At 40.8% G+C, this 27,433-nt stretch overlaps 1 protein-coding gene, 1 long non-coding RNA gene and 1 pseudogene across 2 annotated transcripts in view; 1 reads left to right on the top strand and 2 right to left on the bottom strand.

Moving 5' to 3' along the window:
* LOC143661758 (uncharacterized) overlaps positions 1-6,450 on the bottom strand; it is an 85,152-nt gene extending 78,702 nt beyond the window's left edge. The window contains exon 1 of the long non-coding RNA XR_013164807.1: positions 6,361-6,450. This is a non-coding gene — a long non-coding RNA (uncharacterized LOC143661758). The remainder of the gene's footprint in view (positions 1-6,360) is intronic.
* A 3,978-nt stretch (positions 6,451-10,428) lies between these two features.
* Positions 10,429-17,067, bottom strand: LOC143661236 (homeobox protein NANOG-like; annotated as a pseudogene).
* A 177-nt stretch (positions 17,068-17,244) lies between these two features.
* The window catches only part of LOC143661235 (AP-3 complex subunit mu-1-like), a 55,074-nt gene continuing 44,885 nt past the window's right edge, over positions 17,245-27,433 (top strand). The window contains exons 1-3 of the mRNA XM_077134745.1: positions 17,245-17,250; positions 26,229-26,499; positions 26,662-26,885. Of these exons, the coding sequence (XP_076990860.1) occupies positions 17,245-17,250; positions 26,229-26,499; positions 26,662-26,885 (501 nt within the window). The remainder of the gene's footprint in view (positions 17,251-26,228; positions 26,500-26,661; positions 26,886-27,433) is intronic.

Here is a 27,433-nt window from a genome sequence, read left to right as displayed (position 1 = left end):
GCTACTAGGTCTGACATGGGTGTGGTTAATTTTTTAGAGTGAGCTTGCACATGCTTTTGCCCATCCTTTCTCCTCAGTTTTGGTGGAACTTTCCTCTCCCCGAAACCTGCCCCCAGGTTTCACTCGGAAGGACAGGTTCGCTGTCTCTGGCCTAGGCTTACCAGCACTGTAGTCACATTCACACACAGAGCAGAGACCCTTCTCCTGGAGCCTGGATTAGGGAGAAGGAGCAATGAAAAGGACAGATTTCTATAACCTGAAGTAGGTTGGGCTTGTAATTAATAACTCAGTTAACTCTGACACTTTTCAATTCTAGAATCTACCTGCAGAGTTTTGAGAGTAGCTATGAAAAGGTTTAAAGAGATTAAGGATTATTTGCAAACTTTTACCAGTTTCTTATAGATTTAAACTGATATTGTTATTTGTAAGATATGGTTTATAAATTGCCCCAATTTTATCTTTTTATTAAATAGGAGTATGAAGGAAGATTTTGAACATTTATGGTAACATCTGTCTTATCTTTTTGAAACCGATGATACCATTTTACCCAGAAATAAAAGCAATTGTCACAAAGCATGGGTACTTTAACTGGAAGAAGAGATGAGGACCATTAGATTGAAAATAAGAGAGCAGATTTTTAATAGCAGTACCTATAAACATCAGCAAAAAAGTGATAGTAACAGCCAGCAGCAAAATATTGTTTTAAATCTCAGTTAGGTCATTTTAATTTGTGAATTATTCTGTAGATAGCTGCTTTCTACAATGAACATGTATTATTTTTTGCATTTAGAATAAGAATTCGGGTCTTAATACTCTCTAGTTCTGTTTTCTAGGAGTTTTTTGGGCACTGAGATTTGGGGACAACAGTTCTACAAAACCTCTAAGTTCTCAAGGCACTACTGTAATTTAACACAGAACAGTAACTGATGTTCATAATGGCATTCCTGAATCATCAAGGAAAGGTAAATTATGTTCCAAATATTCTGTTTAGTAAAACAAAGAAGCATTTGTACATATTACAAAGACTTTAATTTAAAAAATAGTAACATTTATTTTTAAAGTGTTTCTACTTCAAGAGGGAACCATCAATGATTTGGAAAATTCACCTTTGTTGAGAACCACAGTCTCCAGGGATGGCTGATAAACGAGGTAGAGCTGTCACAGTTGGACAGTCTACATAATTTTTATGATTTATGAATGTAAAAACATTTTTCTCCCCAGAAAATGCTGATAGACAAAGTGGTGCATACATCTGTTTTAAACAGTTGATCATCACAAACAAAAATCACTTAGCAATGGGAGTGGGGAAGGAATGAAACTTCTTGTTGTTTAGTATTGGTAAATAAAAAGATGCCCTAGAGCTTCACTCTCCCACTGAGAGTGTTGATGTTTCTGAGGGGAAACCTTTAACTGCGTCCCCCACCTCACCATGCCCTGTAACTGGTATTCTGCCAATTTTCCTCTTCCTCCTGTAACAACCCAGCACTGCCACCACCAACACCCAAGGCTGAAGAGCAGCGGGTAGGAAGCTGTAACATGAGCCCGTGGCTGCAGCGGAATTGTGGCAGGTCCTTAAGGAGCTCCCATGTACTGAGAAACCCATGCCCCTGACACAAATCTGGGGCGGACAAAAGACACCAAGTGCAAGCTGGCCTCATAACTTGGAGAGAACTGCAGCTCAGTGCCCTCCATATGCCAGATATAACAAACAAGCCAGGGCAGATGGTTCTGTGGCACATTCTCCAGAAGTCTTTCGAAATATGTAAGTTTCTATGCAGGTCAAAGGGATGTTTGTGTAAGAACCACGTGTCATGGTCAATTGTAAAAACGGTACCCCTATGGGTACCATTGGCTCTAGGGTCCATTTCAACATCCTCGGAGCCACTTATCAACCCTTGGAGGAAGGCGAAAGTCATGTCATTGCAGATTATTTTCTACTTTAGAGAGGAAAGATATTCTTTAAAGCTACTTTGTTTGGATTTCCAAACATAAACTTGTTTGTTTCTGCAATCTACTTTTTGATGGCCCTTGGGGTGGTGCCCAACAGTGAGTTAAAGGCACCAAAGCCCTTGGCTGGTCTGTTTGCAAACCCTTGTCTTCCTGGGTAATTGATAACTACTGAGATGCTGCCTGAAAGGCCAGTTACCCTACCTATGCTTTCTTTATCTAAATCTCTTTAACACTCTCCTATCCCTTTTCCTTTCACCTATCTTGTCCTCTAAATCTTCAGTCCTTATAAAGATCTGTCTCAAGCCAGAACTCAATCAGCAGGTACAGTCTTTCTTTGGCACCATTTTCCACACAAAGACACCATGATGATAAATGATTTTTGTTATTTGGTAAGCACTAGCCAAATTGCCATAATCCACAAACAGCCCACCAGCAGCCCTCTTATTCCACCTTCCCCAGAATTCACCAGACCTTTCATGCCTCTGTGCAAGAATCTCTATCTCAAGAAAAGTTTCCAGCAGTTCCCATTTTTACTGCTTCACTAGAAAATGTGTTTGAAATGGTTTCTGCTTTCAAAGGCAGGACATACTGCCCATTTGGCTTTTTAGGTGACCTTCTGACATTAGGAGACCATCCTGGGGACATTTTTCCTCTTGCTGGAGTCCATCTACCTTGACAGATATTCAGGGATCTCCAGCCTTGGTTTGGAATTTTTGCCACCCATGTTCTCCCCAGGAAGCAATGTGCCCTCTTTGTACCTATATTTTCCCCTTTGTGAAATTATTCTGACTATAGTTTTTTAACAATCACCTTAACTATTAAAACTAACAAAGCTCACTGTTGTGGTTACTATTATAGCCATAGTCATGCTCATTAAAAAAAAACAAAAGAAACCCTACGCTTAGCATGCGCTCAGCCAGGCTCTCACGCTGTTGTGTTCTTACATCTCGGTTCAGCAATTCCTCATCGTTGGATTACTGTTAAGATTGTTAGGTTTCTTTTTCCCATCTGGATCTAGCCACATTGTTAAACTAGAGTATTCTCTTTCTGTCTTTTGCAACAAAGGTCACCTAATAACTGTATCATTCACATTGGAATCAACAACTCCTAAGGGTTTTTCTTCTTTGCTTTCACTAAAAATAGCCCTAATCCTTTTAAATGGCATTTGACTTCCTCTACTGGAACCCAAATGTAGATAGGTAATTCTTTTGATAGGTAATTCTAACCCTGACCTCCTTTGTTTGATCTCTGCCTGTTTTAAAAACCGGGGGAAGGGTTACCAGAAAGTTCCTGTGGTGGCTTGTCTCCGATATTCCCATGAATGGCCAACCTTTTGACAGTGCTGGCATCTGTCTCTGCTGTTTGCTCTCCCTGTGTTCGCTGCTCACAGTCGTCTTTGTTGATTTTGCAAATGGTGCTTTGTATGTTTCCACATCTTTCTAACATGCCATGCCTCCCTTCAGAATCCCCCTTCCCAGTATTAACAGTGAAAACGTTATGAAAGAAAATGAACAAATCAGAAGAAAAGTAGTGCAAAAACATGCCCAAAGGGTTCCCTGTTCAACCACAGTAGATCTATTGAATAAGCTGCCCCCAAACTTGACCCCACTTTTGTTTTCTTCACCACCTGTTTTCCCCTGTGCTCTCTAACTCTGCATGCTTAGAGCAGGTTACCCTCTGAGCTCTGTTACCACCTGTGCTGATTTAGATGATTTCAGATCCATCAAGAACCATTGGGGCTGAATAAGGATCTAAACTCGGATTCAAGTAAACTAATCCAAATGGTATTTTCCTTTTACTATAATATAGACTGACTAAATTAGATGCATTTAATTTGTCTGCCAGCTAGTTAGGAGGGAGGTGGATGGACAGAGGGATTATGTTTTTACAAATCAGTATGAACTGGAATAAAAATTGTATATTGGTGAAAACCAACAAGCCAAAAGTCCAAACCAGAACATCGAATTTCTCTCCCAACTGAGCTAAACTAAGTTATTATTTGGCTTGAGTCTCACTGAAGAAATGGCTTTTCCAAGTTAACCTGGTGATGTGCCTTTCCCTGAGGAAACAGACAAAAGCAGTGGCAGCCTCCCTGGAGAAGCTACTTCATGCCTCGCTGGGTGTATGGTACAGCCTGACTTAGGACCTTTCTGAGACCAGTTGTGCCAGAAAGTTCAGAGACACTTTACTTAGATCAAGGGTGTAAGCAAATACAACTCCCCAAGCCTTTTTCCTTTGTAACAACACAGCTGCTCTGTGCCATTCAAAATGTAGACACACAACAGCAGAAGTAAATATATACGAGCATGTACCATGAGCACTGAGCTAATGGCTTTATGTGGTAGCTAATTCAAACCTCAAACCTGAATTAGGCACTCACCATTCCCAATTTCAGATAGGGAAACTATGGGATGGCATAATTTGCCAAAAGGTGTATAACCAGAAAACTAAAGAGAAGGAATTCAAACCAGGGGGTCCAGCTTCACAGATCACCTTTAACCGATATGCCACATTGCTTCCCCTCAATAAACAAACATTGATTTGATCTGATCTAATCTAGAACATATGCTTCTGGGACAACAATCACATGTTCTAAGTGCATTTTTGGCTAATCTCCCTTTTCCATTTACCCAACAGATGTTTACTGAGGACATGCTACGTACTAACACAGTTCAAATGCTAGGGACACAATTGATGGTTAGCAAGAGCCTACCATCCATCCTCAGAGAGCTTAGTATTTACTGGGAGAGAACTTCAATCAAACAAACAAATGTGTAACTGCATCTATAAGTGATGTTGTGCATGTCACAACATGAGAATCTGTCTGGATGTTCTGGAACAGCTTCTCTAAGGACGTAACATCAGAACTGAGCCGCTGCCTAAGGAAAAGTTACAATTAACCATTGAAAGGGGGTGGAGAAGTATAATGCAGACAGAGGGAAGAGAGCATAACAGGACCCTGCGGTAGGTGGGAGCATAACTAAGGGTAAGGCTAGGGTGGGAGAACAGTACACAGGGAGGGTGAGCAGAGGGGAGGTACAAATCATGTTGAACTTGAAAGGCAGAGGGAAAAATCTGGTTCCAGGGCCAATAGGTGGCCTCTGAAGGAATTTAATCAGGAGGTTGACTGGGGAGTAGAAGGATGACACAATGCCACTTGATTGGAAAAAGATCTCTCTGATTGCAGGATGGGATAGGGATTGGGGGGATGGGTCACAGTTTATGTGGGGAGGGCAATTAGGAGGTAAGAATAGCAGTCCAGGCTGCTATTATGAGGAGGTAAGTGCTTTTGCAGATAGTTTTGCTCCTGATTTGAGGATCTCAAGTCCTGATCTGTTTGCTAAAGCAAGTTATTTTCTTCCTTTTGAGAGAAGCTCATTCCTTACTATCTCCATAATAGAAATCCCCACCCTGTGCTTATATATGGCAACATTTCACTTTAAGTCATTACTGATGTGAGATGGCCTCATCCATAATTCTGTTCTTGTGTTGATTCTAATTCTGAGGAAATGGTCTGATTCTAAGAAAATGGCTAATAATGCAAAAGCTATTTTCTAAGCAACAAGCATCACTGCCTTCACTGAACTCATGAGGTGTCTGTGAGATGGTGGGAGTCAGAGATGTATCTCCGTATCATTTGAACTAGAACTCCCCCCATCTCCACAGCCCTTATTTTGAAGTGTTCCTATCACTTTCATAAAAATTCCAGTGTGAATATTTTAAGGGAAACAATGAGACAAAATACCCTAATGTGAATTTCCAAGCTTAGTACTAATAAAGGATGAATTTAAATTGGTGTCTTGACCTCCTCCTAGCCTAAATGTGTCTCTGCTCTGACAAAGTTATTAATGTGGGTGTGGGTTTGTTTGCCTCACCACACAGCTGGGCTGAATGCATCATGCATTCCAAGGGTTAATACGTCCACCACAGATGCATGATAATATCCTAATATCCATGATTTGACAAGCCATTCCTATCTAATAACAAATAAAACTACCACGAAAAAAGGGATGGAAAAAGAAGCAGCTCAAAACAAAAAATACTCAAAACAATCTGGGAATGTTAACATTTCAGTGGTCTCCCTTCATATGAAACAAGACATTCTTTAAATCTGCCCAAGAATTGCTGAGGAGAGAGGCAGGAAGTCCATGAGTCCAAGGTTAGTCAATAGCCTAACAAGGACCCAACTGTCACTTGCCTAGGATTTCCAAGGTCTCTGGCTGCTTCCACTGCCTGCTCTCTCTCAACTATCTCAAAAGCTGATGGAAGGGACAAGTCCTGCCAAGATGCCAAACCATGGTTCCATGGCGCCTTGGGATTATACCAGAGGGTTAAATGACCCTGCTGTCTCCAAAGCCTTAGAAAAATAGTGACACACACTGGGTTTGAATGAAGAGACATAACACTTACAGGGGCTGAATTCTGATTGTTTGTTGTAGTCTCTGACAGCCAGAGAGATCAGGGTTTCCACTGGGTGTGAATCAACAGGAAGACCCTTTCTGTTTTGGTAAGAGAAAGAATGAGAAAACACGTTCAAGACAGGCATATGTTGTGGAAACCAAGTACCTTTCTTATGGTGATCAATTTATCTTAACTTTTTTAATTAGAAACTTATAGGATAGTCACAAAAATAATACAAGCCCCATACAGAGAACTCCAACACACCCCCATCTGCCCAGATACTGAGACCTACAAATTTTAACATTTTCCAACTTTTGCCATATCATTCTGTCATCTATTTATCAATGTATCTATTTTCTGAACATTTGAAAGTCAGTTGCATACATCACACTCCTTGAACATGTAATTCTTCCAGGTACATTTCTCAGGAACAAGGATACTCACTTACATAATCACTTTAAGTGCAATTATCAAGTTCAAGAAATTTAACATTGATATAAAGGTCACTCTTATCCAAGCTTCAGTTACACATTGCTACCTATCATAATTTGCCAAATCCCAACCAAAACTACTATATAATACGTAGGGCATTATATAAGATTCTACAAAGGTGCTGTAACTTTCTGTAACTTTCCAGAAACCTACAACCTCCAGATAGGTCCCTGGACCAGATAAGTCCTGAAATGCAGAGGTGCCAGCCTTTCCAGAACATGAACTAATTCCATCCCCCATCCCATATTATCAACAGCCCCTTCCAATATGAAAAAGTTCAAATGGCCATAGCCCAAATACCTCTAAAGAGTGGGAGAAAGATCAAAGGAGATGGTGGAGTTATTCAGAGAAGGCAGGGTTTAACAAATGAGTGTAACTGCTGAACCATTATACTGATATTTCTTTTAGTCTCTAGTACCTTAGAGCATCCCGAAGTAAAAAACCTAAAATTATGGAATTGTAACCCATACCAAACTCTGAAATCTGTTCTATTACTAATTGTTGCAATGTTTTATGAAATTAATTGCTTTTTTGTATATGTTATTTTTCACAAAAAAGGAAAAAGAGGGAAGGAGGAGTATAACTGAGAAGATTTAAATTTCACAATTTAAAAAAATGTTTTTTAAAAAAAATAACCCATTGGTTTGAAATAATGATTTATTCCCAGTCACAAATGTCCAGGTTGTCTGGGAATCCACTGGTTTGTGGTCAACTGATCAGATGAACTTGGTTCTAAGCAGCAGGCTGAGTTCAGCTCTTCTGTACATGTCTCTCATCCTCCCTGGACCAGTTGGCTATCCAAAACATGTTTTCATGAACGATGGCAAAAGGTTAAGAGTGCAAGTGCAAATATGCAATATATCTTCTCAGTTACACTCCTCCTTCCCTGCTCTGGGAGCTTATGCCCAAAACATACTAAGATCAGATTTTTCAAATTGGGGTATTCGTGGTCTTCAATATAACATGAGTTTCTCACCTTACTTCCACTCAAAACTCTTGTTATCTCTCAATCTACATTTTTCTCAAGTGATGGCAACTTGGGCAGACACTTTGAAAAGAAAGACTATATTTTCATAACACAGGAGATCTTTATTGTTGGATAGGCAAGAATCTGGTTGATTCGGACGGCTTCTTAAAAAATATAAATGTCCTACAGGGCTGAAAGGCTTGACTGTCCATTAAACATGCACATCACATTTCATGTAATGCTTGTGGCATTACATGGTAGGCTCAGAACTGGAATATTTCCATGTTGTTCAAGAGGGGGAGTAAATAACTGCAACTGACTTTTGAACTTCAACTGGTAACAAGCAGGAAATGGGAGCAGGCATACGTCACTAAGAATGATTGCAAAGAGATTACCCTGTACTTTTTAACAAAAAAAAAACATGTTTATAAAGACTTCTGTATATGTCTTTTAGGATTGCTTACAACTAGATCGCTACATAGCACACACCCTTCTCTTTCTCTAATGATGTGTTTATACATTATTAAATCATCTGTAATGCAAGTGGCCTGTTATGTCCCATAACTTTCCATGGTGGCCAGGTGTGCATTTAAAGTGAAACATTTATCTGGAATTAAAGTGCTTCCTATGCTTCAGATATCAATGTATTTTGTAAAATCTGCTATGAACTTGATCTCATTTTTTAAACTATTAATTTGATGACTAGAAGACATCTCTGCAGAGGTTAGTCCCCTTGATGATTGCAAATAGAGAAGGAAACAGCTGTCTTTACAGAGTTGTTTGCCAAAATGAGGAGCTAAACATGAATGGCATTAGAGGTAGAGAAATTATGTGAATATGTCAGTAAACTGAGAAAATGTTGTCAAGGATGGACCCCCTTGGACAGAATTATGCACACTGGGCCTAAAAACTGTAAGCAGATACAGCCAAATCCAAGCCTAAAAGACTAAAAATTAACCCTTTTTTACACCTATTGTAAGCATGGAGTTTCTCCCAATTAAGGCTTTCTCTAAAATGCCCTGGCAGTTAATAGAGAGTTTTTTCTCCCATCTCTTCTGAATCAAGTTTTTAAAAGCATTTGGAAAAGAGGAGATGACTGCCTCATGTATATTAATGGGCAGAAAAGCAATCAAAGAACACATCTCTTAATATTGGGTTAACAGAGATGCCTTTTAAAGCTAAGTCAGTGCCACACACAAATTATGTTGGTGAATTTCCTGTGAATGAAGACCCAAATAATAATTCCAACAAAAAGTGCATGGCACTTAATAGACACCTTTGCCCTCTCACAGACCTTGCCAAAATGGACAGAAAAGGGATTTTCCAAAAGGTATAAACCCAAGAGGACAAAGCGAATAGAAGATTAGACAAGAGTAACAACATGTGGAAACCATAAAACTATAAAGCAGGTGGACACGTGGTTAAGTCACTTAGCAGACCCCCAAAAGCTGAATCCTAACTTAATGGTGGAAAAAGCTAAGAAGCAGCCTGATCTGTACTGCAGAACTTCCAAATGATTTAGAAAATGGCAACTCCAGGTAATTGTGAAATGGGGGTGATAGGGGGTTAAAAATGGAGTTTTTCATGTGATTTTTTTTATGCATGCTACATTGTTTTTTGTTTTTGTTTTTTTAATTGTGTGCTGTGTTTGAGACACAGCTGAAGAAGCAGTTAAATCCCCTGGTTCTCTCCCTCATTCCCAGCACCTGAATCACCCCTCTCGAGGGTGGAGTGGCAAAACACTCAGGTCTATTCTCGACACTCTCTGGACTGAGGGATGCCAGGCTCAGCGGAGGGAAAGGGTACTGTAAAGAAAGAAGGGGACTGCAGGAGTGTTTAAATATTGGGTGCAGAGACCTCTGGCCTTTTCTCTCCGATCAACCCTTAGAATCTTAGCAGTCAAGCTTGTACCATCCCCGCAGCAGACTGAGTGACCCTTCTTGTGTAAAACTGGCCAGCCCACACGGAAAATCCTAAGAACACTGGTGAAGAAATGACTCTACTGTATCACCATAAAGTAAAGCATGCACTTGGCAATTGTTACACTTTCCTACCAGATTTTTTTTCCAAACGTAAAAGATATATTTTGTTTACCTGTAAAATGTAAAACCAACTAGTCAAACTACCACATTTCCATGATGCAAAACCAAAACATCTATCTACAAATAAAGTAATAAATAAATTAAAGGAAGTAAAGCAAAGAAGGGATGGAGGGAAACAATGAAGCAGGGTCATGAAAGCTTAACCCTTTTCATCTGAGCAATTCAGTGAAGCCACTCAAATCCCATAAAATGGGTACTGTAGCATACATCTTTATACTTTTACTTCCTATTCTAGAGGCTATATCCTAAAGATATCCAAACTATTATATTCTAGTTATCTATAGTCAGACATCTCATCTTTGATGTTGTCCAGAACAGCCAAGGTAATCTGGACTGTTACTGAGTTTTTGAAACCTCTGATTAGACTCATAACACACCTACACGCATCCCCCAATCACCCAATAACGACAAGGTAAAGTCAGATACACAGCTCTCAAGACAATTCTGGAAGGAAGGATATAATGCAGCCTGTGCCCAGATTGAGACTGGATCATATCTCCATCTTCACCCTTATCTTCACATACCTTCAGGTTGGGCATTCATGGAGTAATCTGGGGATAAATCCAGGCTGCGTGGGGTACCAAAATATTTAACAGTTTGCCGTATTGCGTTGTGCCTTTCCCCGGCACTTCCCAAGGTGGCCTCCAAATCACTGGGTGGGACAATTTTACTAGCGTTGGATCTGGGGCTGCTGAGGTTCCTCTCCACTGTTCTGAAACTGACTGTTCCAGGCCTGCTTGTTCCAGGCTGGGTTATTACTCCAGGCTCGCGCATACCATGTCTGGCTGCTCCAGGAATGGCTGCTCCGAGTTGGGCTGTTCCAGGTCTGGTGGCTCCACATTAGAAGGTTTCCAGCCTTCTAGAAGTGTCCGCCAAGCACCCTTGGGGATAGGAAGAGTAGAGTCCCAGGTATTCTCTGGGCGCTGAGCCCTTCTGTCACAGTGCTGCCATTCTTTGACGAGTTGGTGTTTTTCTGCCACCTTCCACATTTCATTCTCTGGTTCTGAAACCAGGTCTTAACCTGTTTGTAGCTGAGGTTCAGAATGCCGGAAAGTTCTTGCATCTGCTGGCGGCTGAGGTATTCTGTCTTTGAAATCTATCACTGAGAATACACAGCTGGGTCTGAGAGAACCTGGTTCTAATTTTCTGCTTCTTGACCGAGCCTTCATCTTCCTTCGTCCCTGTGCTCTCCTACACAAAAGCAGGGAGTTTAAGTTTGGGACTGGTGGAAGAGTCAGGGCTATCCTGAATAAACAGACCCACAGAGGAAGGAAGAGGAGAGGCTGTCTCTGACTGGTGCACCTCAGCAGATGACATTTGCAAGGACACATAATTTTCTTCAGCCTCATAAATCTCAGGTATTGGTGAAGATTCTCTAGAATCATCTGTTTTGGAGCAAGGCAGGCTTTGGGGAGAAGCTAGATCTACACATGTTGTCGAGGAGAAGAAGGAGGAAAAAAAAAAAATCAAACACCTGGACTGTGAGAATGGCCAAGGAAGGCTTAAAAGACTATTTGGGTGGAAGATCTTAGAAATATTCGAAGCTCTATAGGGATGAAGGTATTAAAAGCCTGGGACGAACGGAATCCTGTCACAGTCACAGAAGTCAAAGAGCCCTAACAGATTTTTAATCCTTCCATTCTTAAACATCAGCAGTTAATCAAAGGTCACCAAATAACTGAGTCAAGCCTCAAATATGAAATACAGAGGACAAAAAACATGAATTGGGAAAAAAAAGTAACTTTAAAAGAGTCTAGCATCAATACCCTCAGAAAGAGAAGAAAAAGTAATGTAGCTAAGGAAACAGAATAATACAAACACACACACACACACACACAATGTTTTTAAGGAATGATTGGAGAAAGAATTTTTGGAAATTAAAAACTCAATATAGATATTTGTACACCAATGCTCACAACACCATTATTCACACTAGCCAAAAGGTGGAAGCAACCCAAGTGTCCATCAACCGATGAATGGATAAAGAAAATGTGGTGTATACACTCAATGGCATATTACTAAGCCTGGAAAAAGGAACAAAGTTCTGAGGCACAAACAACATGGGTGAAGTTGCAGACATCATGTGGAATGAAGTAAGCCGGCCACAAACAGACATGTCTTGTATGATGTCACTTATATGAAATATCTAAAAGAGGCAAACTTCATAAAAACAGAGAGTAATGTATGGGTTACTGGGAGAGGGGCAGGAAGAGAGAGTTAACAGCTTAATGGATGAAGAGTTTCTGTTTGAGGTGATCAAAAAGTAGGGGTAATCTTCAAGATCTAGTAATATGAGGTAGCTTCTTAAACTTTATATCTAAAGCACAAGCTGTGAAAGAAAAAATAGACAAATGGGTACTTCTTAAGAGCAAGAGCTTCTGTTCCTCAAAGGACTTTGTTAAAAAGGTGAAAAGGGAGCCAACTCAATGGAAGAAAATATTTGGAAACCATATATTGGATAAAGGCTTAATATCCTATGTACATAAAGAAACCATACAGCTAACCAACAAAAGAACAAACAACCCAATTATAAAATGAGCAGAGGAAATGAATAGGCCCTTTTTTCAAGAGCAAATATAGATACCTGAAAAGCACATGAAGAGCTGCTCATCTTCATTGGCTATAAGAGAAATGCAAATTAAGATGACAATGAGATATCACTTCACATCAATGAGAATGGCTGCTATTAGACAAACAGGAAACTACAAATGTCAGAGAGGATGCAGAGAAATTGGAACACTTATTCACTGTTGTTGGGGATGTAAAATGGTTCAGCCACTGTGGAAATCAGTTTGGCGATTCCTCAGGAAACTAAATATTGAGTTGCCCTAATGACCTGGCAATACCAATACTTGGTATATACCCAGAAGAGTTAAGGGCAGTGACACAAACAGATATTTGCACACCAATGTTCATAGCAACACTATTCACAATTGCCAAGAGATGGAAGCAATCCAGATGCCCATCAACAGACAAGTAGATCAACAAAATATGGTATAAACATATGATGGAGTATTATGCAGCTAGACAAAACGATGTCCCAAAACATATGACAACATGGATAAATCTTGAGGATATAATGCTGAGTGAAATAAGGCAGACACAAAAGGACAGATACTGTATGATTCCATTATTATGAATCTGATAAAACCTCCAGTGTTTTAGAGCAGCTAGAAGGAAAAATGTGAGTTGAGGACATGGTAGCCTATGACAAAGTCTGGGAACTGTTCTGTAGCTGCTTGCTGAAGTGTGCTTTGAAAATTTTTGCTTTTTTTCTTTCTTTCCTTTGTATTTTTGTGTGTATATATATATATATATATATATTACATTTTACAACTAAAAAAAAGTAGGGGTAATGGCACTGGTGATGACAGCACAATATTATGAATAAAATTACCACTGAATTGTATACTTGAATGTGGTTAAATGGAAAATTCTAGGTTGTATATCTGTTATCACAATAAAACATTTTTAAAAAATGGTACTGCAGAGTACTGCGGAAAGCAATCTTCTCAATAAATGATATAGAGAGGCCCCTGGTTATTCATGCAGAATAAAAAAATGAAACTTGACCCCTATCTCACAAAATATACAAAAATCAATTCAAGTATCAACTGTAGAAATAAATATGAAATGCAAAAAAAAAAAAACATTTCAGATTAATTTTGAGGTTAAGCTGAAGAATTTCACAGTAAGTACATTGCTAAGCTCAAACTCTGCTTTACAGAATTCCCATCCCTGTAGAACTGGCCAAAGACATATTCCCAGGAGACGTGGAAGGTGAAAGTAAAGCAGCAGCCACATTCTTTTACACTTTTAAGCGTAAAAGGTGCAGGGCAGCAGGAGGTGTTGTAGTTTCCACACTTTGTCATTAATCTACTGGTTCAAGTCCTGCCAGCCAAGCCCACAGCGATTCCAGTCCTGCTGGCTGTCCTCCTTTGGCTCCTTGAATCCTGGACAATTTTTAACTTCAGGGAAGCAAGCACATATGCAAGAAAAGAAAAGTAATCATAGAATATCATGGGCCTAAGTAGTGAATAGAATTTACATGCATAATAATGTAAACACTGAATGCTGATCTCATCAAAATTACAGACTGCTGAAGTGGGGAGGATGCAGGGATGGAAAGTGTGGGTGTGTAGGGGTGGGGGGGGTGGGGGGGTGATAAATGAGACTTAAATCCTTATCTTCCAAAGAGGGAGTCAACAGTTAGTGCCAAACATGAAGATTCAAGAAGTAACAATAAAAGAGTATTACTGAAAGACACAGAGGTGAATTCCAAAAGAATTAGCCAGAAGAGAAGAAAGTGACTGCCTCAAAGGATCCAAAAATGAGTAAGGGGAGGAGAACAAAGGATTGCTACTTTTATAAGAAGGTTTAAAGGACTAGCTGCCTCTGTAAAGCAATAATGTAAATATATATCATTTTAAAATATATATTTTTGAATTTAAGTATCTATGCATAATGTCCAAATGTAGAAGAATTGTTAAATAAATTATAGTACTTCTAAGTTATGAATATGAGGGAGCCATTAAAATTATGTTTTCAAGAAATATATAATAGCATAGGAAATGCTCAAAATATAGAATTAGGTGAAGAGAGAAAAAACGGTCACTTATATTTGTGAACCCAATTATGTGAACCCAATTATGAAACCAAACAATGCAAAGAAAAACAGCTGAAGCAACTGACATTAAGATGTAAACAGTGGCAACTTGGGCAATGAAATTATGAAGTCCGGCTTCCTTTTTATGTTATTCCATATGGTCGCAATTATCTTTAATAAGCCTACATTGTTCATATAAGTGGGAGAGAAAAAAGTGCTCTTTTTTAATCTCTCATATACAAAAATCCCCCACTGAAATTAAGCAGACTATCTTTTTACCTAACAAATGCAATAGTATCAGATATAAAAGACAGGTTAATTGCGCATGAACTTTTCTTCCATCTCTCAGCAACTGCTCAACTGTTTTTCAGCACCACATTCTGACACTGGGGCTAGGGACACCGACTAAGCACCTAGGGCTTTGTCCCAGGCCCTGAGGCCTACATGAATTACAGGCAAAACGGTGTTTTCATTAAAAGACTGAATTTATTTTTTGCAGTGCAATGTGTGATGGCAACAATTTGAAAGCTAATTAACGTGTGGTTTCTTTCATCTATGTTACCTCCTTACCTCAACCTGATTCCCTCATTCATTTATTCCACAGACATGAACTGCGCATCTACCATATGCTTAGACAGTGTGCTATACACTCAGTGGGGGCTCAGAGATGGATCCTCACCTCATGGAGCTTGGTTCTAGCAACGAAAATCCATGACCACATAAATGACTCTAATACAGAATCCAATTTGGTAAGGGCCATGAGAAAGGTAAAGGAATGGAGAGTATGGGAAATGTTAACTTCTAATACTTTATGATGGAGGATGAAATTTTATTCTGTAAAATACTGTCTTGTTGAGGGGCTGTGCATTCCCTATATGATTTATCACTTCACACACACTCACATACAAGCACAGTGTTTAAGCAAAGAAAAGGAAGCCACTGTGGTATGTTGGGCATACCCTGAAATGGCTGGCTCCAGTCCCTGTCAGTCAAGCTACTGACAAGTTTAGATTCCTTCTCTTAGTTGATTATGTGAGTGTGCAGCAGCACTGTGTTTTATCATTTCCAACAGACCAGAGGTCTGACCTTTTCCTAAGGCAACATAGAAGAGATGTTCATTTCTACCCCTCTCCAGCCCAGATAAATATCTGTTTTTAATGCAGCTTCCACTTTCACCCAAATAGTGGGTGAAGGGCTCACACACTTCTGAAGATTAATCTCTTTCTTCCCTATTCCTCCTGATCCCCAGAAAGCCAAATTCCTAAGCTATTATTACGTGAGAGGGAGTCAGAGGGGAACGCTCTCTGAATGTCTACCAAACAACCCCAGGCAGGCTGCTCTTGGGCCTCGGCAACTTTGTGGGAAGCAGTGTGCCTTTTCTAGACTAGGAAGAGGTTGCAGCAAAAATGGAATGAGCCTGTAAGTAGTCACAGGCCTCACTTTAGAGGTACTGCAAGTTATAGATAAATGTCGTTTAGCCAGAAAAAGTGTTTGCAGAAATTAGAGTGCTAAATTAACCAACCTTTTACAGGATTAGTTTAGCATATTCCCTTATTATCTGATCTTACCTGATATAGACAGATCACTAGTTGGTTGGTGGGCCATAAAAGTTGTTAAAGTGGGGAACCACACACAAAAAAATACACACATAACCACTTTAACTTTTAACATGTACATGTCCACTTATTTGCCAATCTTTTGAATTAGAGCTCTTTCCTGAGTATATATTCAATGACTTACATACTTGGTGGTTTTCTCTGCAAAAGTCACACATGCAATGCATCCAATATGATCTCTAATTTGAGCTTATTTAAAACACAGTGAGAACTTAAAGACCCGTGAAGCAATAAAATGTAGATTCCTCTAGATTTTTATAGTTTCTCCCATCCCTTTCCCAACAACTGTCTCATTAACATCTAATTTGATGGCCATGCTTTAACCAACTCACTTTTATTAATTTTTCAAAGTAGTCAAATTAATTTTTATTGTAAAGATATTTTTCACTCATATTTCCACTGTATTCATCACTACAGGTAATATTCACTTATTTTAAATAATTAAAATAGCACGCATAACTATTCAAAAAAGGTTTCTGAAAATTCCAACTAATGCTTGGTAAGCAAACAACTTTCCTGGAGAAGTGGCGCCTGAAAGTAGCTGACAGCCAGAAGTGGTCAGTATACTCTGTGCATCCATCTGTATGTTTTATAGACACTGGTCTGAGTCAGTCAAGGGAAGGCCAGGTAGGCAAGCTTCTGCTCTCAATCATTACCTACACTAACCATGCTTTGCGTTCTAAACTTTCTTTGTTATTGTTCTAAGGATAGACGTGGCTGGGTCAAAAGCACATCCATCTCAGCCCTCCACCCCCTCAAGCGGCCATGACCCAGCCATCTCTATCTTTTAAGCAGTAAAATGATCCTGTATTTGTTTGGCTCTCAGAAGAGCATCACTTTTTAAAGAATGGCTGAGTGTGTCAGAGAATGTTAGGGCTTACCAAATTCCAATTGGGTCCTCTCCCTCCACACGCCCACCACAACCTCCGCCATAAGCCGAATCACGTGACCTAATGCTGCCCAGGAAAACCAGGCGGAAATAGCTCCCGCCACTTCCGGCGGGCTTGTCACGTGACGGTGGGTGCTTGCTCTTCTCGGCTCAGCCAGTCAGAAGCCCTGGGTTAGGACTGGTGCGTCTCAGCAGCGAGTGGAAGGACTGTGAGCTCCAACATGACTGTGAGCAGCGGGACACTCTCCCCACAATCTGAATTGCACAGACTAATAGAAGAGAATAACACAGTTGAGCCTCACTGAAATTTGTGATTGTTTATTACAGCTGTCTTTGAGGAAAATAGAATAATAATGGCAAAAAAGAGACCACGGAGGACTCAGCAAAGGAATTCAGTTGGGTGGCCAGGTGTTCACCAGAAGACGTTGCCTTAGGAAATCTCAGTTCCATGAGGTAGAACTAACACTGGTGTAAGAGCTGTCCATGCCCTGTGGAATTTATGGTTGATTTCCAGGACATGAAGTGCATATAAAAAGGAAATTAATGCTAAAGGACAGTGTGTGTTAAGTACCTAACAAAGGGGAGAGACCCTATGGACCAGACTGTGACATCTAGGAATGGCAAAATGCAAACTGCTTTGGAAGGCTAGTGGGAGAGAAGATGGCATACCAGGCAAGAGGATGAGAAGATCAAAGACCCCGAGGTGGAATGCTTGCTAAAGTTTGGAGGGCATTTTGGAGAGTATTGCAAAGTAGGCTTGAAGAGGAAAGTCACTGGGGCCAGGCTGCCAAAGGTTTGCATGTTAAGTTAAGGAATTTGGATTTGATCCTTTATGCAACTTGAAGATGCATCACAGAAAACGTATGAGAGGGTATGAAATTCTCATTAATTTAAGGAGATTAGTCTGGTAATGGTGGGTAAAATGGATTACAGAGGGAAGGCTTGGTAGAGGAAGATTAATTGATTACAGCAAGGATTCAGGAACTTGGGTTGGAGTGGAGGCCAGGGGTCTGGACAACAGGGCACAGGTGCAGGAGGTGATATGAAAAACAACCAGAATGGGTGACAGAGCAGACCTGGAGACTGTAGAAGAGGAAGGAGAGAAATTAACCACCAGCTAAGCTCAGCAAACTTGGTTTACAAAGTGATCCCAACAAGCTACTATTAAAGACCAAGTGTCCTGGGCTTGCAGCCTTATTAACAAAGTGACTTTTTGTTCATTTACAAGAATGTGCAGATACCCAAATTCTTCTCAGAATGAACAGGATAAGGAAAGCCTATCTCTCATTTACCCTGTGTCCTCAAACCACTCCACATTTCTCAATGCCTCTCATTGGCTTTGGATGTAAACTAGTCACGAGTACAATGTCTCTGGCACTCCAGGGAACTTGGGAAACCTAACAACTCTGCATTGCAATAAGAGATGGTTATTTCAGGGCAGACAAGTCTAGAGCTAAACAAACAACTCTGCTGGCACTCCAATATAACATTGTGATTATACCCTGATATCTCTCTTCCAGTATCCTCTGCTAGATTGTATTCCCCGCCCCTCACAAATCTGAATTTGATTCCATACATGATGCATAGGCTTGCTATAAGTCCTTGCTAAAAACGAGAGCATTAAAGGAAGTGGCAGTTAAACTTCCCCACCTGAGGAATTCCTGGTATTCTCTCAAGCACTAGGGACTCCCAGTTTAATAAGCCATGTCCTCAATCTTGAGGCTTGCCCTTGTGAACTTATTTCTGCAATGGCAAAGCTAAGTCTACCCATAATTATGCTTAAGAGTCACCCCCAGAGAATCACTTTTTATTGCTCAGATGTGGCCTCTCTCTCTCTAAGCCAACTCAGCAGGTAAACTCACTGCCCTTCCCCTCAACATGGGACGTGACTCCCAGGAGTGTAAGTCTCCCTGGCAATGTGGGACATGACTTCCAGAGATGAACCCAACTCTGACATCGTGGGATTGAGAATGACTTCTTGACCAAAAAGGGGAAAATAAATAAAACAAAATAAAGTTTCAGTGGCTAAGAGATTTCAAATAGAGTCATGAGGTCATTCTGAGGGTTACTCTTATGCAAGCTTCAGCCAGATATTGCAAATTGCCACAATATGCCAACCCCTAATCAATAGTATTCCTGAAATCCCTAAAGAATACCCTGGGCTCAATAAAAATTTTACTTAGTGGGTAGGCAATGGTGGCTCATTGGCAGAGTTCTCACCTGCATGCTGGAGAACCAGGTTCGATTCCCGGAGCCTGCCCATGCAAAAAAAAAAAAAACAAGAACAAAAAAAAGAGACATTGTATGTAAGTTACTTGCTTTAAAATTTTTTTTTTACTTAGTAAATTTATTCTTTCAGAAGCTTAAGGCATCCATCTTGTTCTTATGCCAGATAAAGCCTAAAACCCAGAGGTTCCAGTCACTTCAAGAACATCAACCAGTGTCATTCTTCTATCCCTTAAGGTCAGCACCCCTTTCCAGCACGAAGAAGTTAAAATGGTCATTGCCCAGATATTTCTGAAGAGTGAGAGAATGATCAAATGAAAGGGAGGAAGTGTGACTGAGAAATTAAGTTTTAATAAATGATTATGACTACTAATTCATTATGCGGATGTTTCTTTATACTTTTTAGTGTTTTAGGATAGCCAGAAAGAAATACCTGAAATTGTTGAACTATAATCCAGTAGCCTTGATCTTTGATAACAATTGTATAACTATATAGCTTCATCATGTGACCATGAGATTGTAAAGCCCTTGTGACTGACGCTCACTTTATCCTGTGTAAGTAGATGAGTAATAAAGACATGCATGAAAAAAAAAATAATAGGTCGGAAATATGGAGGAAAATACCTCTATGTAAACATGAACAGTAGTTATAGTACTACTTTAATAATGTTTCATCAATAGTAACAAATGTAACTACAGTTGAAAAAAAATAATAGAATTACAAAAAAATTGTTATCATCAATTGTAACAAACTTTCCACGCCAATGCAAATGGTGGTGGTGGGGTGGTGTGTGAGAATCCTGCATGATTTTGTGCATGATTGTTCTGTAAACCCATAACTTCTTTAATAAAAAAAAATTTAATTAAAAAATAGGAAGTGGCCACAACCACTTATTCATTCATTCGTTCATTCATCCTTTCAACTTTTTTTTGAAGACCTACTGTGTGCCAGGTGTTATACAAAGCTCAGAGAGACTTGTTCTTCGCCTTCAAGCTGCTGACTGCTGGTGAAGAAAACAGACAATGAATGAATGCTTTCCTGGCAGCTGGAAAGCTTTTCATAAAACTTCTTGCAGGAAGTTTTGAAATAGGAGCTTCATAAGTAAGAAGAGGAACCACCATGCCCAGGCATTAGGTTTAGAATCATGATTAATACCACATTCTTGAGTTTACAGGGCCCCCAGCCTGGTAGAGAGTTATGGGGAGTGGAAGACAAAAGGCTTAATGTGAGGTTAGTGAGATTATGGTGCAGATTATGAAGGACTTGGTGTCCTAGCTTCCTGGGCTGCTCAAGCCAATGCCATGAAATAGGTTGGCTTAAACAGTGGGAATTTGTTATCTTACAGTTTTGAGGCTAAAAGAAAGTCCAAATCAATGTATCATCAAGGCAATGCTGTCTTCCTGAAGACTGGCCTCCTGGGTCTGGCTGCAGGTGATCCTGGCATCCTTAGCTTGTCACTAGGAAAGGCACATGGCTGCATCTCCTGGTCTCTCCCCTCTCTTCTAGATTCAGCTTCTTGCCTTCTGTGTCTTTCTCTCTGTCTGAATTTCATTCTCTTATAAAGGTCTCCAGTGATAGAATTGAGGCCCATCCTGATTAAGGTGGGCCACACCTTAACTGACACAACCTCATCAGAAGGTCCTACCTGGGTTCGCACCCACAGGTATGGATTAAATTTAAGAACATGTTTTACTCAGGTACGTACAGCTTCAATCCACCATAGTAACTATACCATAGTAACTATATGCCAGACTTTATGCAGAGAGCAGAGGGGAGCACTGAAGGCCTTAAGCAAGGAAGTGGCATGATCTGGAGTGCACTGTAGAAAGATCTGTACTGCAGGATGGAGGCAAGAAGACCACTTGGGAAGCCAACATACTGGTCCACCCAAGGGAGATGTTGAAGTATGAGTCAGAAAGTGTGCGGTGCCCTTTGCTTTAATCTCTAACAGCCCAACATTCTGGGAAGTAAAAACCCATTTCATGAGGCATGAGACACCCCAGGGTTAGGCAGCTGGCCAAAGGCAGTATTCTAGAGGAAAGCAGACTCAGGGCAGGCAGCCAGATTCTCATCTGGTGGCCTCCTAGGTGGGCTTGATCTCCTAGGAGCATCACCTGGGGATAGGAGCAGACTCAGGAGCCAGGGGGGATGTAATGCAGCCTCAGGACCCAAGGAGCAGGAAATGGCAGTCGCCACCTTCCCTCCCTCGGATGGAAAACTGCTTTTTTGACTGTGTTAAAAGCTTCTCCACAAAGCACAATAAAAATAAGCCCTCTTTCATGGGGACAATAAGTTGAAGAAATCAGGGCCAATTTTGTGCCTGCCTTTTCGATAGGGAACCCAGGAAACTTGAGAGTGAGGCAAGGGCCCCTCCAGGGTGCCATGGCAATAGTTGCTGTAGTCCTTGGCATGTCCTCTTTTACAGGCGGTATGGACATGTCCCTCCTTCTTTCAGCCCCTCTCACTTGCCCACCTCCTCACCACCATCCTTGGCAGAAGTGGAGCCTGTGCAGGACAGCCAGGTGGCTGGCTGTGAGCCTCCAGCCCTTTTGAGAATCATGCCTGGACTTGTGTCTCCCTGCATCAACTTTATCACAGAGAGGCCCTCTCCCCGGCCTTAGCTTTAGCCACATAGTGAGGTAGGAGCCTTTTTAGTCAGAGGGTTCGGTTCTCTCTGTGATTGTCTCATGGGGCCAAACACCCTAAATTGGGAGTTGTGTCAGGTGGGTGAATGGTTCCTGGGCTTACTGTGAATGTTTTCACTTTTATGCTCACAGCACAATCAATTTCTCTATGGATTTTTCCTCCACAAACCACTCATGGAAGAATGAAATTGCTAAGCACATGTGCTGGTAATGAGAGACTCATCAGATCCAAACAGAAAACCAGTAACAGTGAGGGTTCTCCTGATCTGCAGGTTGCTTCCTCATTGGGAAAATGATGTTGTTCTTAGAAATTCCGAGCAAACAGAATGCGCAAACCTCCTTTCCTGGGCTTCACGGCAGCACAGGCCAGGCATTCAGAGCTCTGATCAAATGGTCTCTCTGTATAGGTGAGAGCCCTGACTCTGCCACTTATTAGCTGATTGACTTTGGGAAAATTACTCAGCTTCTCTGTACCTCTGTGAAATGGGGATAATAGGTGTGACACCCTGAGAGGGTTCTATAAGGATTATGTGAATCAAGTTGTGCCAAGTATTTAGACCAACGTAAAATAAGTTCTCAAGAATGCCGGCCACTCTTGTCATTATCTCCCTTCCAAGGCCTAATCTCTCTGCGCCTCTTCCAGAAAGCTGTCCTCAGTTGCCAAATGGAAGCAACCCGTCCCACCACATGCTTTCATAGGACTCTGCTTGCATCTCTCCTTTGGCTCTTGAAACGTCTACCTTATAGAATATTTTCTCATCTCCTCTTTGCTGTTTACTTTCCCCTCCCTCCTTCCTGGCCCCTGCACTTCTTCCCTGACATTGTACAATTCATGACAGGTTAGGATCTTTCCCTAGACAGACATTCTGGATTCAAAAAATGTCTGAATTCCTTGCCCTGCGGAAACTTTGCTTAGCTTCTGCATTGTAGCTTCATGTTCCCCAGAGTTGCTCCTGTTAGCAGTTTTGATAAAGGAAGCACATAGATTTGTCTAAAACCTCCAGAGTGACTTTGTGAACAGATAGATATGTATTAGACCACGTGTAAGGCAGAGACCTGAGCAGAGGAGCATCAGATGGGACTGAAATCTGTATCTGCAGGGTTAGAAACAGTCCTTTGTGGAACCCAGGGCCACGAAAGAAATCTTCACTTCTTATAAGCCCGAGTCTTGAGCTCAACTCTTCTACTGATGGGAAAGTTGCAAAGTCAAAGTAACAGCACTTTTTTCCTTGCTCCCCACCAAAGTTTGTAAGAGTAAAATGGGACATATTGTGATTTTTTTCAATTATTCAGTATTTACCTTCTAGAAGGTCTAAAACACTTAATGACAAGGATTTTGCAAATCTTTGCAAAACATAAGAACTGCAAAGTATGTAACACAGTCTGCACTTTTTTGCCATCAGCCTACCCAAGAATCTCCATGCGTCCCTGCCATATCAAAGAGTGTGATAAGCTTTTGTACTAAAAGATTAAAAACTAGAGTCATCCTAGTTAGTTGTGTGGAAAAGTAATTGCCTTGGTAGGTCACTGAAAATGGATTGATTCCTTTAGTTCAGAGCTGCCGTGTTGGTGGTAAATCCATAAGTCCCTTTATTTATAGTCAAAGGTAATTTTATGGAGTGAGTTGAGTAGTTTGAAAAGAGATGGTGTAACTTCCCATTACTAGGAATAATACTCACGTTCCTTTACATGTATGTCAAGCTGAAGACTAAGTCCTGTGTGCATGGTATCTCATGTAATTCTTACAACAAGCTTAGGAAGTAATTGCCAGAATTATCCCCATTTTACAGATAAGAAAACTAAGGTATGGGGAGGCTGTCCTGGCAGCACACACATGTGTTCAGCACCAAGGCCTCTTCAAACAAGTACATTTCTATGCTACTAACAATTCTCAACTCTGATGCCCCGATGAATCCCAGAGTGATTTGATCAGTGAGTGGAAAAGTATTTGCAAGCCCCCTTCGGGGAATGGTGAGAGCGGGGAGAAATTCAACTTCCCCAAGTTGAATTCTTGATATTCTCACAAGCAGTGTGGACAACCAAAGCTATAGGCTGAGACCCCAGGCTTGGGGTTTGTTCATATGAAACTTAACCCCACAAAGGATAGGTCAAGTCTACTTAAAATTTAGGCCTAAGAGTCACCCCCCCAGAGAGCCTCTTTTGTTGCTCAAATGTGGCCTCACTCTCCAGCCAACACGACGAGCAGTCTCACCACCCTCCCCCTCTGCGTGGGACATGACTCCCAGGGGTGTGGACCTTCCTGGCAATGTGGGACAGAAATCCTGGAATGAGCTGAGACTCAGCATCAAGGGACTGAGAAAAACCCTAGAATGAGCTGAGAATGAACATCAAGGGATTTCGAGAACCTTCTCGATCAAAGGGGGAATAGTGAAATGAGACTAAGTGTCAATAACTGAGAGATTCCAAACAGAGCCAAGAGGTTATCCTGGAGGTTATTCTTATGCATTAAGTAGAGATCACCTTGTAGTTCAAGATGTAGTGGAGAGGCTGGAGGGAACTGCCTGAAAATGTATAGCTGTGTTCCAGTAGCCATGTTTCTTGATGGTGATTGAACAACGATATAGCTTTCACAATGAGACTCTGTGAATGTGAAAACCTTGTGTCTGATGCTCCTTTTATCTACTTTATCAACAGAAGAGTAGAACATATGGAATAAAAATAAATAATAGGGGGAACAAATGTTAAAATAAATTTAGTTTGAAATGCTAGTGGTAAATGAAAGTGAGGGGTGAAGGGTATGGTATGTATAATCTTTTTTTTCTCTGTTATCGTTTCATTTCTTTTTCTGTTGTCTTTTTATTTCTTTTTCTAAATCGATGCAAATGTTCTAAGACATGATGAATATGCAACTATGTGATGATATTAAGAATTACTGATTGTATATGTAGAATGGAATGATATCTTAAAAAAAAATTCTCAACTCTCTAGTTAATTTGGACAATGGAACAAATTTGGACTGTAACAACAAACTAAATGAGGTTATTTCCAGAAACTCACTTCAGAAAAATAAGACAGCCTGAGACTATAAACTTTTGGTTGCTGCCGGAGTCGGAACTCCAAAGCTGGCCTAGGGGATCTGAGGCTGAAGGGGAACCAGGACCTTCTACCATCAGCCCACCGGGTGCCATCAGGCTACCTGGGAGCCAGACCCCGTCCAAAGACACTTTCTTTCTCTCTTTGGGCATCACAGCCCTATTTGTTGCCAACATTTAAAAATAAGAAAATTTCACTTTTTTTTTTAATCCAGTTTTTTTAGTATCTCTAGCAGGGGCTGATTCGTGGTTGCCTCAATCTTCACCCAGTTATCTTCACTCATTTACTAAGGATAGTAGCATGGGGCTCAAGATTTAGGTTTTAGATATGTCACTGTGCAGCCTGCATTGAAAAGATGCAGAAGCTGGAAAGCCATTGCAATGCTATTGTAACCCAGATAAGATATCATTAGAGCTTATACTAGGGCCAAGCAGTAGGAATGGAGCGGGGAGATTTGAAAAATATACAGGAAGTAAAATTGGCAAGATTTGGCAGACTCGTTAAGGATGATTCCATGATCTCCACCTTAGCTGGCTTCCCCAGCTGAGCTAGGGAATAAGGAAGAGGAGCAGGTTTCAGGGTGCGACAGTGAGTTTGGATTGGGCATGTTTAGTTTCCAGCATCCATGAGACAACCTATGAGATGTTTCGTACTCTGTTGGATACAAGAATCAAAGCTCTGAGTTTGAAGTCTGGGCTGAAAATTTTAACATAGGAGCCATGAGAATAAACGTGGCTGTTAAAACTATGAAACTGGGCAAATGCAGAGGCCAAGGATTGAATCTTCAGAGCTCCACTCTCTAAGGGTTGTCCCTGAGAAACCAGAAATAAGCCGTTAGAGAATAACATGCAGAACCAAAGAATGCAAAGGAATTGGGTGTCACGTAGGAAGTAGTGATCAATGGTGTCACTCATATAGTAATAACTCCTGTAAGATAAAAACTAAAAGACATCTACTGGTTTTGGCAATTGGGAGCTCCCTGGTGACTGCGCAAGAGCAATTTCTGAATGGGCGGAGAGCAACAGCCAAGTTCTGGCAGAGTGCAGAGTGTATACAGCCATTGTTAGTGAAATTCAATTCAATCCTATGAAAGATAATAATCAGCCATTATTATCCCAATATTCAGATGTGATCATTGAGACTTGTTGAGGACACATGAATTAGCCAGTGTGCACATGTAATGACATTCAAAACACCATCTTAAAATCAGGTCTTCAGAGAGGACCGAGCACCAAATCACTGACAGGCCCAGGTACCAGGAAAATAAACCACAATCTAGCTAGTTCTCATAAACTGTCCTGGAGACGTATTTCTAGAAAAGCACTGGAAGAGTATGGTGAGCCAGTCTGTCTGTGATTACTTCTTTGAAGCCCAGGAGAAAGCTGTTAATGTTGAAAATGTGCCACCTGTCATGCCAACACCTCACCACTACCTCATTGGTGTGTACTGGGCCAAGCTCTTCTTTATTTCTGTCCTACAGACTGAAGTGCCATCTCTCTCTGTAATTGAGTTCTTACATCGAATTGCTGACACTTTTCAGGATTGCTCTGGTGGGTGTTCAGAGACTGCAGTTAAGGATAATGTGATCACAGCATATGAGCTCTTAGAAGAAATGTTAGGCAATGGATTTCCACTGGCTACTGAATCTAACATCCTGAAAGAACTGATTAAACCACCAACAATTCTACATTCTGTCATCAACTCTATTGCAGGCAGTAGTAATGTTGGGGTCATACTCCTCGCTGGGCAGCCACCCAACATCCCATGGCACCGGGTAGGGGTAAAGTACACACACAACGAAGCCTATTTTGATGTCATTGAAGAAATAGAGGCAATTATAGATAAAGAAGGATCTACAGTCCTTGCAGAAATTCAGGGGGTCATTGATGCTTGCATTAAACTGTCTGGAATGCCTGATCTTTCCCTTTCTTTCATAGTACTAACATGGGATGTGGGAAAAATGACTCCACAGAAGCTCTCAAGTCTTAAAGGCCTGGTCAATTTATAGTCACGCGCACCCAAACCAGAAGAGAATCCAAGCCTCAAAGTACAGCTCAATATCTAGCAACCTGCTATTTCAGGCTTGAAAGTAAACTGCTTGTGCATGTATGGGGAGATATTTAAGGCATTTAGAGAGATCAAATATGTCATAAAAGCAGGAAAGTTCCAAGTGAGAACATGAGAAGAAGCCAAAATTCCTCAAGATCAGTTTGTTTTGGAAGTGTCAATTCAGTTTATTACTACTGGGTACCAAATGGGTGCAAATACATATTCTAGTTAAAGCATTTGTTGAGCTACACACCCCTCACAGAGTAGCTTAGTAATCAAGTTAGGGTTCTTAAGGGGCTTTAAGCTAAGGAAACTTTTCTATTGACTTAGCTTATCTTGTATCTTTTCACTAAAAAAGATTTTGGAGGTGGTTTCCTCTCTAGGGGAAATCTACCTGGACACTGCACGTTGTAATAGCAAAGACAGAAGGCTACC

This window comes from Tamandua tetradactyla, chromosome 17 (assembly GCF_023851605.1).
Source record: "Tamandua tetradactyla isolate mTamTet1 chromosome 17, mTamTet1.pri, whole genome shotgun sequence".
Classification (NCBI taxonomy): domain Eukaryota; kingdom Metazoa; phylum Chordata; class Mammalia; order Pilosa; family Myrmecophagidae; genus Tamandua; species Tamandua tetradactyla.
Note: the sequence above shows the minus strand (reverse complement) of the source record. Positions and strands in the feature narration are given on the sequence as shown.